At 44.2% G+C, this 16,242-nt stretch overlaps 1 protein-coding gene across 1 annotated transcript; it reads right to left on the reverse strand.

Moving 5' to 3' along the window:
* Positions 1-3,171: 3,171 nt before the first annotated feature.
* Positions 3,172-15,970, reverse strand: LOC310687565 (struthiocalcin-1-like). The gene is made up of 6 exons (XM_083462816.1): positions 15,769-15,970; positions 15,075-15,392; positions 13,855-13,940; positions 12,512-12,646; positions 10,198-10,303; positions 3,172-3,395 (listed from the first exon to the last, which is right to left on the reverse strand). The coding sequence occupies exons 2-6, from the start codon at positions 15,160-15,162 to the stop codon at positions 3,307-3,309; spliced, it is 504 nt and encodes a 167-aa protein (XP_083318942.1). The 5' UTR covers positions 15,163-15,392; positions 15,769-15,970; the 3' UTR covers positions 3,172-3,306.
* Between the last annotated feature and the right edge of the window lie 272 nt (positions 15,971-16,242).

A 16,242-nucleotide genomic window follows, 5' to 3' on the forward strand; every position in this document is an offset into this window, starting at 1 on the left:
TTCAACTGCAGCAATATTGATTCAAGGCCTAAAGATTTAATCTAATCTGGCAGCCTTGGGAACAGCCTGATGGACTTGTTTACAAGTTATGAACAAACTCCAGCTGTGCAAAAGAGAGAGTGTGTTCACTTTATCAGATGTACAAAGTGAGATTCTTAGTTGGCAGCTTTGTTTAACATGGTCATAAAAGGGGAGGAATGGCAGTTGAATGACAGTAGGAGACAAGCAATGCAATCTCAAAAACCCATTGCCTACACAGTAACCTCCTTCAACCAAGCTGACTGGGGCTCCTGGGGTTGCAGTTCAACATCTGGATGACACCCAATAAGGAGAATCTGGTCCACAGCCAAGCTCAGTTGTAGAACCAACCCTTGCCTCACCTGTTGGGTAGAATCACCATTTTGCTCATTCTAAATGTGTTTTTGCCACCACAGACTAACACGGCTGGTTTTCTCTCATATATATTCTACCCAGAAACAAATCCCATGGGCCACGCTGTGGTTTCATGCATTATATCTCTGTTACGGTATATTTATACAGAAATCCAGAGGGGTTCTTCCAAACTCCCTCCACCTGGGAAGGTTTTATTGAAGCAACCAGGCATTGTGTATGGGCAAATTGCACACAAAAATATGCACAGTAGGTTAAATTTGAAGGAAAATTTTGATCAATTGTCTTGAGTACCTTTTAAAAAAACCACAGAAACTGATTTGAGGGACTAAACTGGACTGGGAAAATAGACTGGAATAAATGAGAAAATGAGAGAAACTGAAATTGACATATGTGTCCCTCTCTACCTGATAGGCAAGCACAGTGTGCTGTTTTTCTCTTCATGGACTTTTCTGTTTACTGTACAAGCGCTGTTTACTGTACAATGTTGGCAGCATACACCTTGTGGGTTTCTTACAACTCATCTGCTAGCACCACTCAAACTCTTTCCAATAATAAAGACAGGTTTTTCTCGCTCTCTGTGGGACAAAGATAAGGGCCCCATGGAAGCATGCCATTTTCTTGACAGGTTTTATTTCCTTCCACCTGCTGCTCTTTGCCCCCAAAGGTACTGAGAGAACACAGTACCACAGGGTGCAGTGGTTTGTGTCAGGCTAAGACCTGAGAGACTGGAGCTCTGGCATGAGGTTTACTAGGTGACCTTTGGCCAGGCACTGCTTCTGAGTCTGACCCACCTCACAGGGTTGTTGTGGAGCATAAATGAGCAGGGAGAACCACGTATGCCACCTTGAGCCCCTTGAAGAAAAAGGTGAAGTATAAATGCAGTAAATGAATAAATGAAGGGACACGGGTGGCGCTGTGGGTTAGACCACAGAGCCTAGGACTTGCTGCTCTGGTTCGTCAGAAGCAGCTTAGTCATGCTGGCCGCATGACCCGGAAGCTGTACGCCGGCTCCCTTGGCCAATAAAGCGAGATGAGCGCCGCAACCCCAGAGTCAGTCATGACTGGACCTAATGGTCAGGGGTCCCTTTACCTAAATTAATAAATGCATCAATGTGCACTGTGCTATTATTAGCCTTTTATTATGGTGTGAAGGCACAGGAGACAATCACTTTGAAGTAGCTAAACAGGTCTAGATTTGGTAACTGCCTGGACATGTGACTACCTGAGAATCACAAGGTTCCAACCCCAAGGTGGCTGTCACCGATTGAAGCGAAAGCTCTGAAAAAGCTCAATATGGAGGTCAAATGGCCGAAATATTGGGAAATTTTGGAACAAGATGGAGATAGATTGAAATTGCAGAGTTTTGAAAAACTAAAAAACAAAGTGTGTGACTGGCTTCATTATTATCAGATAATGGAGGCATACAATTTGGACAAGAAAATCAGCTTCCAGGTGGAAAAATCAAAATTGGAAACAGAATTGTTAGAATCCAAAACTAAGACTTTGTCAAAGATGTATAAGTTGCTGCTGGATGAAACGGTGAAATCTGCGATGATTAAATGGGCACAAGACATTGGACATAACATAATGATGGCTGACTGGGAACAGTTATGGACCACAGGTATGAAGTTTACGGCATGCAATGCCTTAAGAGAGAATATTATGAAAATGATATACAGGTGGTACATAACCCCAGTCAAGCTTGCAAAAATCTACCATTTGCCCGATAATAAATGTTGGAAATGTAAAGAAACTGAAGGTACATTCTTTCACCTTTAGTGGACGTGCCCAAGGATTAAGGCTTTCTGGGAGATGATATATAATGAATTGAAAAAGGTATTTAAATATACCTTCTTGAAGAAACCAGAGGCCTTTCTCCTGGGCATAGTCGGCCAATCGGTGTTAAAGAGGGACAGAACTTTCTTTATGTATGCTACAACAGCAGCAAGAATACTCATCGCAAAGCATTGGAAGACACAAGATCTACCCACTCTGGAAGAATGGCAGATGAAAGTGATGGACTACATGGAATTGGCTGAAATGACTGGCAGAATCCGAGACCAGGGAGAAGAGTCGGTGGAAGAAGATTGGAAGAAGTTTAAAGACTATTTACCGAAATATTGTAAAATTAATGAATGTTAGAATGATGTTTGATTGAAGTTAAGTGGCTTCTAGCTGTAATAATATAAAAGAATATGGAAAAATTGGATTTTTAAATAGTTAAAAATTTAATGTTATAAAATATTAAGATCAAAGATCAGGATAATAAGGAGGGAAAGAAATTGCTGAATTAACTAATTGAATTGGAACACAAAAAAGGGAGGTATGAGGAGGTCAGGGAAACAAGCATATGAATGTAAGGTATGGAAAGATTGATTTATTATTTTTTCTTTTTTTCTTTTCTTTGTAAGTGTTTTTACTTTTTTATTCTGTATTTTTCTTGTATTTTTATTTTTGTCTTTTATTTTTGTATTTCTTGTTTTTATGTAATTCTTTTTTCTGAAACTTTAATAAATATTATATTTTAAAAAAGAGAGAATCACAAGGTTCCATGACAGGAGACAGGTGGGACAGGTGAGTATCTTCAACAGGAAGGGCCACAGCACACAGAAGGTCTTAGGTTCAACCCCCAAGATTGTCTGCTGTCTAAATTATTTCTGCTGGGTACACCACCACTTTGTAAAAGTAAGGGTTATGACTGTTTAAATAAATAAAATAGGTAAGAAAAATCAAGGAATACGTTTCCCCATCTTGTAACAGATGACACACCCAGCCACATAGAGTTGCACGTTCTACTGTTTATTTGGGATTTCAGCCTATAGATGAGTAGCAGGTGAGTTTAGCAGTCATGGAAGGAGTTGACATCCCTCTGGGTGCAGGTTCTTCTAGACAGCCAGCCAGGGTTCCTCCTTGTTAGCACTCACGAACGATAATTTGTGGTGTCTTTTTACAAAGGTAGGGGCTCTTGGTTTCACAATTTCTGCTGTCCCATACAATGTATTCTATGCGGAAAGAAAAATAAGGCAGCTGAGATACCAGGGTGATTTGTGGGTTGCGGGATCTGTGCTCTCCTTGGGATGCAACCTCCCAAGGTTGTTTATTTTATGCATTACATGTTTATAGCTACCCATCCACAAACATTCCTTGGACAACATACTGCAAAATATTAAACATGCAATATAGGTTATTAAAACTAACAATTAAAATATTAACTGTCTTCTGTCTTATTAGAATAGTGTTGTTCACTCTACGGCCTTTTAAGGCTCGTTCACACATTCATGTGGGATGACCACAGCCTTAAATATTTATTTTCTTTTGAAATAATATATACTGTATATTCCACCTCTGTTATGAATTACAATGCACAAGAAACAACACACGCAATAAACAAAAACATATAGGGGTTTTCTGTCTAATAAAATAAAGTCAAGAGAGGTAACGGTATGAAATTCACTTGGGAGCAATCCTCCTCAAAGCCTGCCAAGGGGGAAACTGTCTTCAGTGCCCATCTGAAGCAATAGAACATTACTATGCAGGTCTTTTTTCCTATATGGAAAATGCATATGTATGAAACAGCTGTCACAGATCAAAACCATGGTCAGAATTTCTGTATCCATCAACATAAACACAATGTTTGACCTGGAGTAAGTTCACCAATTTGGCTCCTGAGATTTCAAATGCTAAGCATGAGTGGCTCACTCAGCCCCTTTTTTCATCTTCACTGAGGGCTCCTCCAGAACGGGGGTTTTGCATGAGTGTGTTCTGCAACATATCACTGATGCATGAGCAAGGCATTTATAGTGGACCATCCATGCATCATTTTGCTTTATTAGTTGTTCTGCAATGCCCCCCTGGTGTTGTTGCATCATTGACATTCGGAGGGGCCACTCTTGCACCACAGGGCAACAAAGGCAAGGCAGCAATAACCTGGGACGTTGGAAGTATACAAAGCTACAGGATTTCAGCAGGAAGCTGCAGGACATGCGCTGATTGCAAACCAAGCAGGATATCTGCCCCAAAACATTTCAGGCACAAAGAGTACTGAAAGCAAGTTTTCGTCAGACTGCCCTGTGCCATCACAAGCAGAAATAACCATGAATGTACTGTCTAGAACAGTGTGTTTCCCAACCGGTGTTCCGCGGCACACTAGTGTGCCGCGAGACGTTGCCTGGTGTGCCGCGGGAAAAATTAAAAAATTCGAAAGATATCCGGAGAGGCGGCCTTCAGGCGAGTTTTAATTTTAATTTTCCTTCTCCCACTTAATGCCCCACGCTCGCCCGAGCAGCTTGCAGTCCTCGGTAACCACGGCGACCCGAGGGAGGGGAGGGAACAGGGAAGTCGAGGGCGGCGGCGAGCCGCGATGACGTCAGTGGGCTGCACCGCCTCGCCCTGGCACGGTGTGAGAGCCCCGGCTAGTGGCACGAGCTTCGGAATAAGTGGGGTCTGCGTGCGCGAGACCGAGATCGCGGGTAAGGAGCTCAGCCCTGGGCAGGAGGAAGCGGGGCCGCGCGTGCGGGCCACATCCCCACAGAGAGCGAGCCTCCCCCGGCCCACCACTCCGGGCAGGTCCACTCGCATGAGGGGGCGGCGATGGCGACGGCCGGCAGCTTGCCTGCAATGCCATCCCTCGAGCAGGCGAGGAGCCCGGAGGCTACCACATGCGAGTCCTCTTTCCCACCCTGCTCGGGAGTCCAGAGCACTTGGTCGCATTCAGGATCTAGAGTGGGGAAGCGGGGCTTGTGTCTGGGCTGGACACATTGGGCTGCCTGTGCTGCTCGACCTGTGGGGAGAAATCAGGGTGGGAGTCACGACCGTGAGGCAGGGCTGCCAAGTGTGGCAGAAGAGGACACGGCCGTTGCACCTGTCCTTAGGTAGGAGCTTCTTCCGTGTCGACCTGCTGCCCTAAAGTCTTGGCTTTTTTTCTTGGCTTTTTGGCGGTTGGCACAGAAGGAAGGCAAGGGGGAGGGGAAAAAATTGAAACTTACACTTTCGTGCGTCCCTCCCTGCGTGACGCTGTGCGCTGACGTCACGGGGCTGTAATGGTGGTGTGCCTCGAGATTTTTTTCATGAAACAAGTGTGCCTTTGCCCAAAAAAGGTTGGGAAACACTGGTCTAGAAAGGCTGTCTGGAAAAGTCGTATTGCCTGAAGCACCACAGAAACCTGCCAAACTGGCTAAACAGCAGGCTGCAGCAAGAATAAGAAACCACAGACAATGTGCTTATGTGCACTTATCTTTTGAGCTGTGCTTTCCAGGCACAACTCTGTGTCCAAGCACTCTTTTCCCTGCCCTGGAGCATTCCCCATGTTATGTACTGAAGTTCTCACCCTGGGCCAGCAGGGGGATACTGTAGATAGTTATGCAAATGAAAGATCGAAAGTGACGTTCAGTGATTGGATAGTTTGTATGCAAATGAAGGATCGAAAGTGACGTTCAGTGATTGGATAGTTATAGAATGTTGTTACAGTAACAAGGTACTGGAACTCTAGATCAGTGTTTCCCAAACGTTTTTGGGCAACGGCACACCTGTTTACCGGGAAAAAATCTCGCGGCACACCACCATTAAAGCCCCGCCCCGTGACGTCAGCGCGCAGCGTCACGCCGGGAGGGACGCACAAAAGTAAAAGTTTTTTCCCTTCCCCTTGCCGGGGTGGGAGGAGGCAGCAGAGCGAGGGATTGAGGGACGGCGGCAGCTGAGGCGGCGGCGGCTGTTGTGGTGGTGGCGGCGATAGCGGGCGGAGGAGGAGCCGTCGCCGGGAGTTGCTGCTGCTGCTGCTGCTGCTGCTGCCTGGACATGCCGGCCTCCTCCTCCTCCGCTGTCTCGCGCTCCTCCCTTTTGCGCGCGCTGCCCCGCCGCTCGGCACCAGCACCGCGGAGCCGCCCCCGGCTCGACGCGGATCCTCGCCGCCGCCGCCTCTCGCCGCCCGACTCGCCCGCCTCCCTCCCACGGCACACCAGCCGGTGTCTCACGGCACACTAGTGTGCCGCGGAACACCGGTTGGGAAACACTGCTCTAGATAAGCAGGCTGACTGAGCCCTTCAGCCCAGTTCAGTTCTGGCCTCAGAATAAAGAAGAGCTGTTTGAAGAATCGCTGTGTCGTCTGATATGTTCGCCCACAACTTAACACCCCACAAAAACCCACTCTTTAAAGCTGAAGCGCAACAAATGGCAATTGGATGTTCTGCGGAGAGCTGTTTGCTCCAATTCAGCAGTTCAGACACAGAGCTTAAAATGCAGCCCTGTGTCTGGGAAGCGCAGAGGAAAGGTAAGTACGGATAAGCCCAATGTCCGCTCTTCAGCACTACTTCTAAGTTTCGAGAAGAGTTATTAACTGTTTACAGTTTTGCAAGCACATGATTACATCCTTAGGAGAAAGGCTAAAAGCAAAGCTGTAGATGTGATATGCAAAATGCAATCCTCTGTGCAACTGAGAATTTTGGGTTTTGATTTAAACTTTTGCATTTTGAGAATTGCCAAATTTCTAGCCTCCTTGGCTGGAGGTGAATGCACAGACATACACAAGTGGCAGCACAGGATATTTAAGGTGACACAGTGGCAGCATATTAAAAATGTGATTATGACTACCTGTGCTAGCCACCTGGTTGATGTATATGCCACCTTTCCTGCCAGGCAAAAGTCTTTAAGCCCATCAGGATTACCACTGGTTTGAGCTACAAAGCTGGCAGATTTGGGAAGTCAGGCCTCTACTGAACAGTTGCTAAGTGGAGTGGTGGTGGTGTCCTTTATGTCATTTAGGAATCCTAGGAAGCATCTGCAAGCAATTTCACAGTACAATTGCTGTACAGAGCACCAGATGGTGAACAGCTACCTCACTTGCTGAAAGCATTTTCTCTGGAATCCTCTTCCCCCTTTGCTCTTGCTTTAACAACCTAGCAAGCACATGCCTGGAACCCTGGCTGGGTGAATGTGGCAGAGGGAAGAGGCTGCAACAGAAGAGGAGTGTCTAGGTGTGCCAGCCACTTTTTTGCTACAAACTGCATCCTTCCCGCCTCTGACCCAAACAGTGCTTTGCATGGGTTGACTTCCAGGTACTATAAAGCTTTGAAGGAGTGGTTGATACAACCTTTGAAGGAAGTCTGTAATGAAATTTTAGAGGGGAAAAGGGCGCCAGAATCGTGGAAAGAAGCTTATATTACACTTATACCGAAAACAGAGACTGAAAAGACTCAGCTCAAGAACTACCGCACTATATCATTACTTAATGTGGATTACAAAATTTTTGCAGACATTTTGGCAAAAAGATTGAAAAAAGTGTTGGTGGGAGAGATTCATAAGGACCAAGCAGGCGTTCTCCCAGGAAGACACTTGTCTGACAATGTGAGGAATATAATAGACATCATGGAACTATTAGAAGTGAACATAAATACTAAGGCAGTATTGATATTTGTGGATGCGGAGAAAGCTTTTGACAATATTTCTTGGAGTTTTATGAAGAAGAATCTACATGGGATGGGGGTAGGCCAAGGATTTGAGAATGGTATAGGTGCAATATACTCTGAACAAAAGGCAAAGTTAATTGTAAATAATGTGGTTACAGAAGAATTTAAGATAGAAAAAGGGACACGACAGGGGTGCCCAATTTCCCCACTACTTTTTATATCAGTCCTGGAGGTTCTGTTAAATATGATTAGAAGGGACCAGTTGGTTAAAGGGGTACAGGTCGGAGCTAAACAATATAAACTGAGGGCTTTCGCAGATGACTTGGTACTTACTTTACAAGAGCCAGACACTAGTACGAAAAGGGTTTTGGACTTAATTCAAGCATTTGGTCAAGTTGCAGGTTTTAAGCTGAACAAACAAAAAACTAAAGTACTGGAGAAAAATCTAACAGTTACTGAAAGGGAGCGGTTCCAGAATGAAACAGGACTAATTGTGGCAAAGAAGGTGAAATACTTGGGGATTAATATGACATCCAAGAATGTGAACTTATTTAAAGACAATTATGAGAAATGCTGGACAGAAGTAAAGAAAGACTTAGAAATATGGTCAAATTTGAGGCTTTCCTTGTTAGGCCGAATTGCTGTTATTAAGATGAATGTTTTGCCTAGAATGTTGTTTCTATTTCAAACATTGCAAATTGTAGACAAAATGGACTGTTTCAAGAAGTGGCAAAAAGATATATCCAAGTTTGTCTGGCAGGGCAAAAAGCCCAGAATAAAATTTAAGATATTAACTGATGCAAAAGAAAGGGGGGGGGGTTGCCCTGCCGGACTTAAAATTGTATTATGAATCAGCTCTGCTGGTTGAAAGACTGGCTACTTCTTGAGAATACAGACATTTTAGACCTAGAAGGGTTTAATAACATTTTCGGATGGCATGCATATATATGGTACGACAAGGTAAAAGCTCATAAAGGTTTTAAAAATCATATTGTTAGGAAGGCATTATATAACGTTTGGATTAGATATAAAGACTTGTTGGAAAATAAAACCCCAAGGTGGTTGTCGCCAATGGAGGCTAAAGATGTGAAAAAACTCAATATGGAGTCTAAATGGCCAAAATATTGGGAAATTCTGGAACAAGAGGGTGATAAAGTGAAATTACAGAGTTATGAGAAACTGAAGTCTAAAGTACGAGATTGGCTCCATTATTATCAAATAATGGAGGTGTATAAACAGGACAGGAAAACTGGCTTTCAGGTGGAGAAATCAAAATTAGAAACAGAATTGTTAGAACCCAATACTAAGAATTTGTCAAGAATGTATAACTTGTTGCTGAAATGGAGTACACAGGATGAAACGGTCAAATCAGTCATGATTAAGTGGGCACAAGACATTGGTCATAACATTATGTTTGCGGACTGGGAATGGTTGTGGACCACCGGTATAAAATTTACGGCATGTAATGCCTTAAGAGAGAATATTATGAAAATGATTTATAGGTGGTACATGACCCCAGTCAAGCTTGCAAAAATTTACCATTTGCCTGATAACAAATGTTGGAAATGTAAAGAAACTGAAGGTACTTTTTTTCACCTTTGGTGGACACGCCCAAAGATTAAGGCTTTCTGGGAAATGATATATAATGAAATGAAAAAGGTACTTAAATGTACTTTTCCCAAGAAACCAGAGGCCTTTCTCTTGGGCATTGTCGGCCAATTGGTGTCAAAGAAAGACAGGACTTTTTTTATGTACGCTACTACAGCAGCAAGGGTTCTCATCGCAAAGTATTGGAAGACACAAGAACTACCCACTCTGGAAGAATGGCAGACGAAGGTGATAGACTACATGGGACTGGCCAAAATGACTGGCAGAATCCGAGACCAAGGAAAAGAGACGGCGGAAGAGGATTGGAAGAAATTTAAAATTTATCTTAAGAAATTTTACAAGATTAATGAGTGCTAAAATGTTGAGGTTATAGGGGGGGAGGGGATTACAGCTGTAAAAGATTAAGTTAAAAAAAGGAAGAATAAGGGATATTTGGATAAATTTAGGAGAGAGGATTTGCTGAAATTAATTTGGAAATAGGGATGTAGAAAGGGGAGGTATGGGGAAGTCGGCGAAGTAGGGTTTAAAGAAAAAAAGCATTTGAAATTATACTTGTGTGTTTATGTGTTTGTTTGTTTTTATTGTGTATTGTTTGTGTTTAATAAGTGTTGAAAAATTAATAAAAATTTTATATAAAAAAACAAACAAACAGTGCTTTGCAGCTGTTTAGAGGAAACACCCATAAATCTCAGCTCTCAAAGTGCTAGAGCTGGAAGGTACACAAAAGCAGCCGCATTTTGCTCTTCTCCTTCCTGAATCCCTGTGTCCCCATCTGCCAAAGCACCTGCACACTTACTTGTGCCGTGGAGCAATACCCCACAGTATTCATTCTGTAGCTCTGTGTCATCCAGCCAAGCATATAAGTTAAAGCTGGTGGAATCAGTCCAATTCCACACGTTATTCTGCAGGTGGAAGGCAAGAAATGCAGTTAGTAAGGGAATCAACCATGTGGAATACTTTGGAGAATGCTCGTGGAATGGCTCAGAAACTTACCAAGGTTGCAGTCCTAGACCAGTCTGCCTGGGAATAAAATTGTGGTTGGGAATCTGTACCCACCCCAAGATATTTTTGGACTACATTCCCACCATTTCTGGCTATTAGCCATGTTTTCAGAAGCTTAGGAGTTGTAGTTCAGCAGCATTTGGAGGGTCAAAGATTTCCCACACCTGTGGTATGACTTCATTGAGTTCACGGCTAAGTAGGAGGTCCGCAATGTGATATGCCTTGGTTGGGAGCCAATAAGCAACTTGGTCTTTTTCTTCAGATTCTGGATAGTTTTGATGCAGGACATTGCATTCCCATCCTATCAGCTGGTGGGCAGTGGGACTGCACCATGCTCAAGGCTTTCAGACGCCACCACCTTCAAATCTCTGCATTTCTCCTTCAAATTTCTGTGAAGGTTTGATGGAGAAGCACAGGTGGAGGATTCAACGGCCCTTTGTAAACATCCCTGTGTGCTGTGTTTACAAAGGGCTCTTTGAAAGCCCCACAGTTTGCTTTGAAGTCCTGCTCACTGGGGTTCCCAGGGGAAGCATCACCTGACATCACTATGAGGTGAGGTGATTGGCAGGTTGCCCACCTGCCATCTTTGTCCTGAGAGGAGTGGGGAAGATAAAGATCTGACCCCCTCCAGCCAGAAACGTTCCCCTTGCCCCGCCCCGCTCTGCTGTAAAGGGCAGGTATGTTTTGGAGGCCTGTGCTCTTCATTTTCCATAGGGGTTGCCAACACAACACCAGCAGGCACCAGTGTTTCCGCCAGAAGTGTGAGAGCCAAAGGATAATTTATATATTGGCCCAAGAGGTGTGAATTTGATCAGTTCACTTAAAAATGTAGATCAAACCAAATTCTCCTCCCTGCTGACCTATGAAGTTCATTCAGTGATAAGAAATTTATGGCATATTACAGTGGTACCTCAGGTTACATGCGCTTCAGGTTACATACGCTTCAGGTTACAGACTAACCCAGAAATAGTACCTCGGGTTAAGAACTTTGCTTCAGGATGAGAACAGAAATCGTGCTCCGGCGGCGCGGCAGTAGCAGGAGGCCCCATTAGCTAAAGTGGTGCTTCAGGTTAAGAATGGACCTCCGGAACAAATTAAGTATTTAACCCGAGGTACCACTGTATTGTTGGACTCCAACACTCATCATCCCGAGCACTGGACATGCTGGCTGGGGTTAATGGGTGCCATGGACTGGTTGGATGCAGAGGAAGAATAAGGGGAACCAGCTGCGGAACCGCCAAGGGAAGAAGGCTCATAGACAGGGGACTGGTGGTGGGACAATGGTGAGTGGTCAGAGGGAGGAGGAGGAGGTGTCAGAAGCTGAAGAGGTAACAGGGTTTAGTGATCAGGGAGAGTTGGTGGCAGAGAGAAGTCCAGAAGCTGCAGCAGAAACAGAAGCAGGAGAGGAGTGAGGCCAAGAGGCAGAGATGAGTCAGGCTGGTGAAGAAGCATGGGTGTCTCCCACGTCTGTAAAGGCAGACACCCAGCTGCAGTCTCAGATTGCTTGGGGAAAGCCTGGGAGAGGAGGAGGGTTGGGCACCTGTGGGAAGACTCCATTCTTCGCAACTGCCTCATAACAACAAGTTGTACCGAATCAGAGTTTTAGTGCTCATTCGGCCTGGCACTCCTGAGCAGATCCCGTTTCTTCAGATAAAGAGTTAAGTTCACTTAGTCTGTGTGATTTATTGCTGGCTCGCTCCCAACAATGGGTGCTGAAGCCCAGCAACACCCGGAAGGCCACAGATTCCCCTTCCCTGGGTTTGATGGCGACTGGCTGGCTCAACATTAGAACCCGGGCCATCCTGCACCCAGTTTGACTCTCACTTCCACATTACAGCTAGTCCAATACAGTATGTGTTTCTCCCCAACCCTGAGAGAGAAAGTTCTTACAGATAAGCAATTATTGGAGAAGGCTTTCTTGGTCCGACAGTGACATTTCCTGACAGATTGTGTTGATATTTGCCATCATGGAGATCTCCAATGCATCAGTTCCACTTTTGAATTACTTGATCTTGTTTTTGATTTCCAAAATCCAGAGAGAAATTCAGAAGAGAAGAGTGTTGGAAACATCCCGAGACGTTAAGCACCAGGGAGCTTGCTGCACTCACCTTTTGAGGATCGTGGAGACCTATCCAAACATCTTTGTTGTCCCAAAAGCCAGAAACAAATTTCGCGATTGCACAGACTTCTTCCTTGCTATGGAAGGAGACTAGTTCGGCACGATGTTCCTTTTGGCATTTCTCCTACACAAGGACACAAAGAATGCCATTCACTCTATGGCTTGCACCAGCTTCTAGACACAGTCCCCAGCTGCTAGCTTTGACTTTCTTTTTTAATCAAATCATCCTCTACCAAAACTGAACAAAGGTTCGCTTGCTGCAACAGCTAGAGCTCAACTATCAACAGAGTCAGGTTTAGCTTCTTTTTTCTTTCTTTCTTTTTATCAATTAAGTTGCCCCCGGTTGCGGTTTAGCCTTTGCACGATAAGCCTTCCAGCCCTATGCAAACACTAGTGCCAAGTGCTCATAATTTAATACCAGTTTTGCCCTTGTTCCATTTTTCATCTTTTTTTACATTAAAACAATAATGCAGAAGAATGAAAGAGAAACAGATAAATGCTACGAAGGCTGAAAAGTCATGATTTTGTGCCTGGCAAAAACTTTCCTCCATAACCTGTCCTTGGGCCTTCAACTCTCTGTAGCCTTTTAGAAGTGGGCGGGATATTTTTCATGTATTTCTTTTTCCTCTTGGCTCTAATGTATCTATGTGGTGTTTTTTGATCTGGCTGGTTTGTTGGTTGGTTGTAAGTCACTTTGGGTTGCCCTGGGCAAGATAAAGCGACTAACAAATGTAATAAATAATAATGGTAATTGTTCTTTATTATATTCATTACTATTTCTTCTGCCTTAAAATTACTGGATCAATATTGTGCATTAGGGATTTACTCTTTGGCAATACTACCCTTTTGCTTTGAGTAAATAAACCGATAACCCAGTGTAGAGTAGGTTCACTCCTGACGCCCCACAACCCTGATACCAACCTCTGAAGTTCTGCACTCTCCCCACAGATTGTTGTGCCTTCTTATCTGAAACTCGTTGAGGAAAGGACTGACCTGAGGCACAGCAACCTTCTTTAAGGAAGTCTCCTTTCCATCTGCTCCCAGAACTCACGCAAGACCATGCAATGCGAGCAGGTGAGGTCTTGTGGGATTTGGGGGCCAACACCAGCCTTCCCGCATTGTGTGGAGCCAGCCACGCTGTGCCACAAAGTGATTCCTGTCACACAGGGAGTGCGCCAAACCATGAGCACCATCCATGGCCACCGGCCTCAGTATAGCCAGGCCCAACTCCATCCTTCCAGCACCTTCCTATCCAGTCTCTATTTTCACAGAGAGGAAAGGGATGTTGACTCCTCATATGCACAGCTAATACAATGATAAACCATCTCTTACCCTAGCCTGTGCAAAGGTCACAGGTTCCTCGAAGTAGCCATAACAGTTTCCTTCACGCTTCAACCAGTTCTCTGGGCAAGTGAATCCTGCAAGGAGCGGCAGAGTTATTAGATAATATTGCAGTGTCCATTGACCACAAACAATAAAAATCTGATTGACTGGCTAAGAGAGACTCCTAGAGCTGTAGTCAAAATAAAAAAAAATTCCTTCCAGTAGCACCTTAAAGACCAACTAAGTTAGTTCTTGGTATGAGCTTTCGTGTGCATGCACACTTCTAGAGCTGTAGCGCAGGTTATTATTCTCTTACTGTGGGAATAGGCTTGAACACACATGCACTCCTCTCTCCTTTTATCGCATTACCATAAAAAAAATTTTTTTTCCAAAGGAGAGGGGAAGATTTAGTCACACTCAGGAACATGACTCAATATTTTTCCATTTTAATGGTGTGTTAGGGGACCAGGATGGCTTAGGATGTTTCGGATCCACATTGCTTACCAGAATGCCCCCTTCCCAGCCCTTCTGAAGCCGTAGAGCCAGTGCCAGTAAGGCCAGCGCTTTGAAAGAGCCAGTGGCAGAGAGAGTAAGGGAGCTTTTGGCATCGGATCTACCACTCTGATGTTAGAGCTCTGTTTCACATTTCAGAAGGGAAGATCCCATCTATCCTTTCCCCTTGGGACACCTTCCCAGTGGCCATTTAGGCAGGAATGACTGGTTGGTCCTTTGCCCCCATCAAGAGCTCATGGCTGAGGTTTCCTGTGATGCCCTGGAAGGCTCCCTTCCTTCCCTCCACCCCCAACTGCTTTTGGAAGTAAAAGACACTTCAGCTAGTCAGGGGAGAGCAGAGAAAGACTCTGCGGTAGTTCAGATTTGGAGAGATGCCGAGAGTGCTGTGAATTGGTACGTACCTGTGGGCTGATGAGCCTCTGAAAGAGAGCCAATTTGGTCCAGTGGTTAGAGTATCAGAGTAGGACCTGGCAGACCAGAGTTCAAAACCCCACTCAGCATGAAGCTGACTGGGTGACCTTGGGCCAGACACTGCGTCTCAGCCTTACCTACCTCACAGGATTAAATGAGGAGAACCATGTATGCCACGTTGAGCTCCTTGGAGAAACAGGTAGGTGTAAATGCAATCAATAAATAAATGGAATCTTGCTGTTGGTGGAATCACTGAAAAGGAGAGAAGAAAAGGGGGAAATTGATGCCCAAGCTCAGAAACATACCTTCTTGGAAAGTTAGCGTTGGCAGAGGAGTCATAAGCAGCAGGCAGAGATAAAATGCCACAGATATGGAGGTTCTTCTTAAAAGCATGGTGTCCTCCTCAATGGCTTGTAAAGAAAATTCAGAAGAGAAATCGTTGGGAAAACACTCTCCTCTTCAATGCATCTGGAGAATTTCGAAGAGGTTAATATACCTTTCTGAATACTGATATCCTCCAATTAGGATTCTTCCAAACTAAGGACACGAGATACTGATTTGATTTTCTCAGAGAACAAATATTTCTCCTTGTGAGTAACAAAATGATGAATGGAGGAAGGAAACTGAAATGAAGGAAAAGTTCAGCAAACATGCATGGACTATGTGCTTTAATTTAAAAACAAACAGGTAAATTGGAAACAGTTCTCTCACTCTCCCAGTCATATAAATACAAATATTGCATCACACCACATTGATCAGCAAGCTAAAATCACGTGAAAATTTCAAGACAGACACCAAATATTTGGGAACTCAAATAGCTACGGATCTGCCTGAAACTTTTCCACTACATTGTTCTCCCTGTGCCATAAGCCTGTAAATACGGAGCTGCATCAGCCATGTTATATCCACAGAGATATACTGTTCTTGATGCCAGAATTTTCAACCAATGGTATGATTATTTATCATTGGCCTTTTTCCTGCTTTTAATATCATATTTACTTAAGCCTCCTTCCAAAGAACCAGCAATTAACTTTGCACAAAGCACCCATTTAGCTCAGACATTGGTCGTCATACATTTGGAATTAGTCATCATCTGTTGTTCAGTTGTTGTTGTTTGTTTGTTTGTTTGTTTGTTTGTTTGTTTCCCATAAGTTAGTTATATTCTGCTTTTCTATCATGCATTTCCCAAGTGCAATCATATCTGGAAAGGTATGCATTAAATTCACCAGATTAAACTGAAGTAATAAGGGACATTATTTTAAACAATATTCTAAAGACACAATCTTTCCCCCTCAAAAAGGTACACACTATCTCGCCAGAGTGGTGCATGCTCTAGTTATCTCTCGCTTGGACTACTGCAATGCACTCTATGTGGGGCTACCTTTGAAGGTGACCCGGAAACTAAAACTAATCCAGAATGCGGCAGCAAGACTGGTGACTGGGAGTGGCCGCCAAGACCACATAACACCATCT

This window comes from Podarcis liolepis (assembly GCF_965112155.1).
Source record: "Podarcis liolepis genome assembly, chromosome: 10".
Classification (NCBI taxonomy): Eukaryota; Metazoa; Chordata; class Lepidosauria; order Squamata; family Lacertidae; genus Podarcis; species Podarcis liolepis.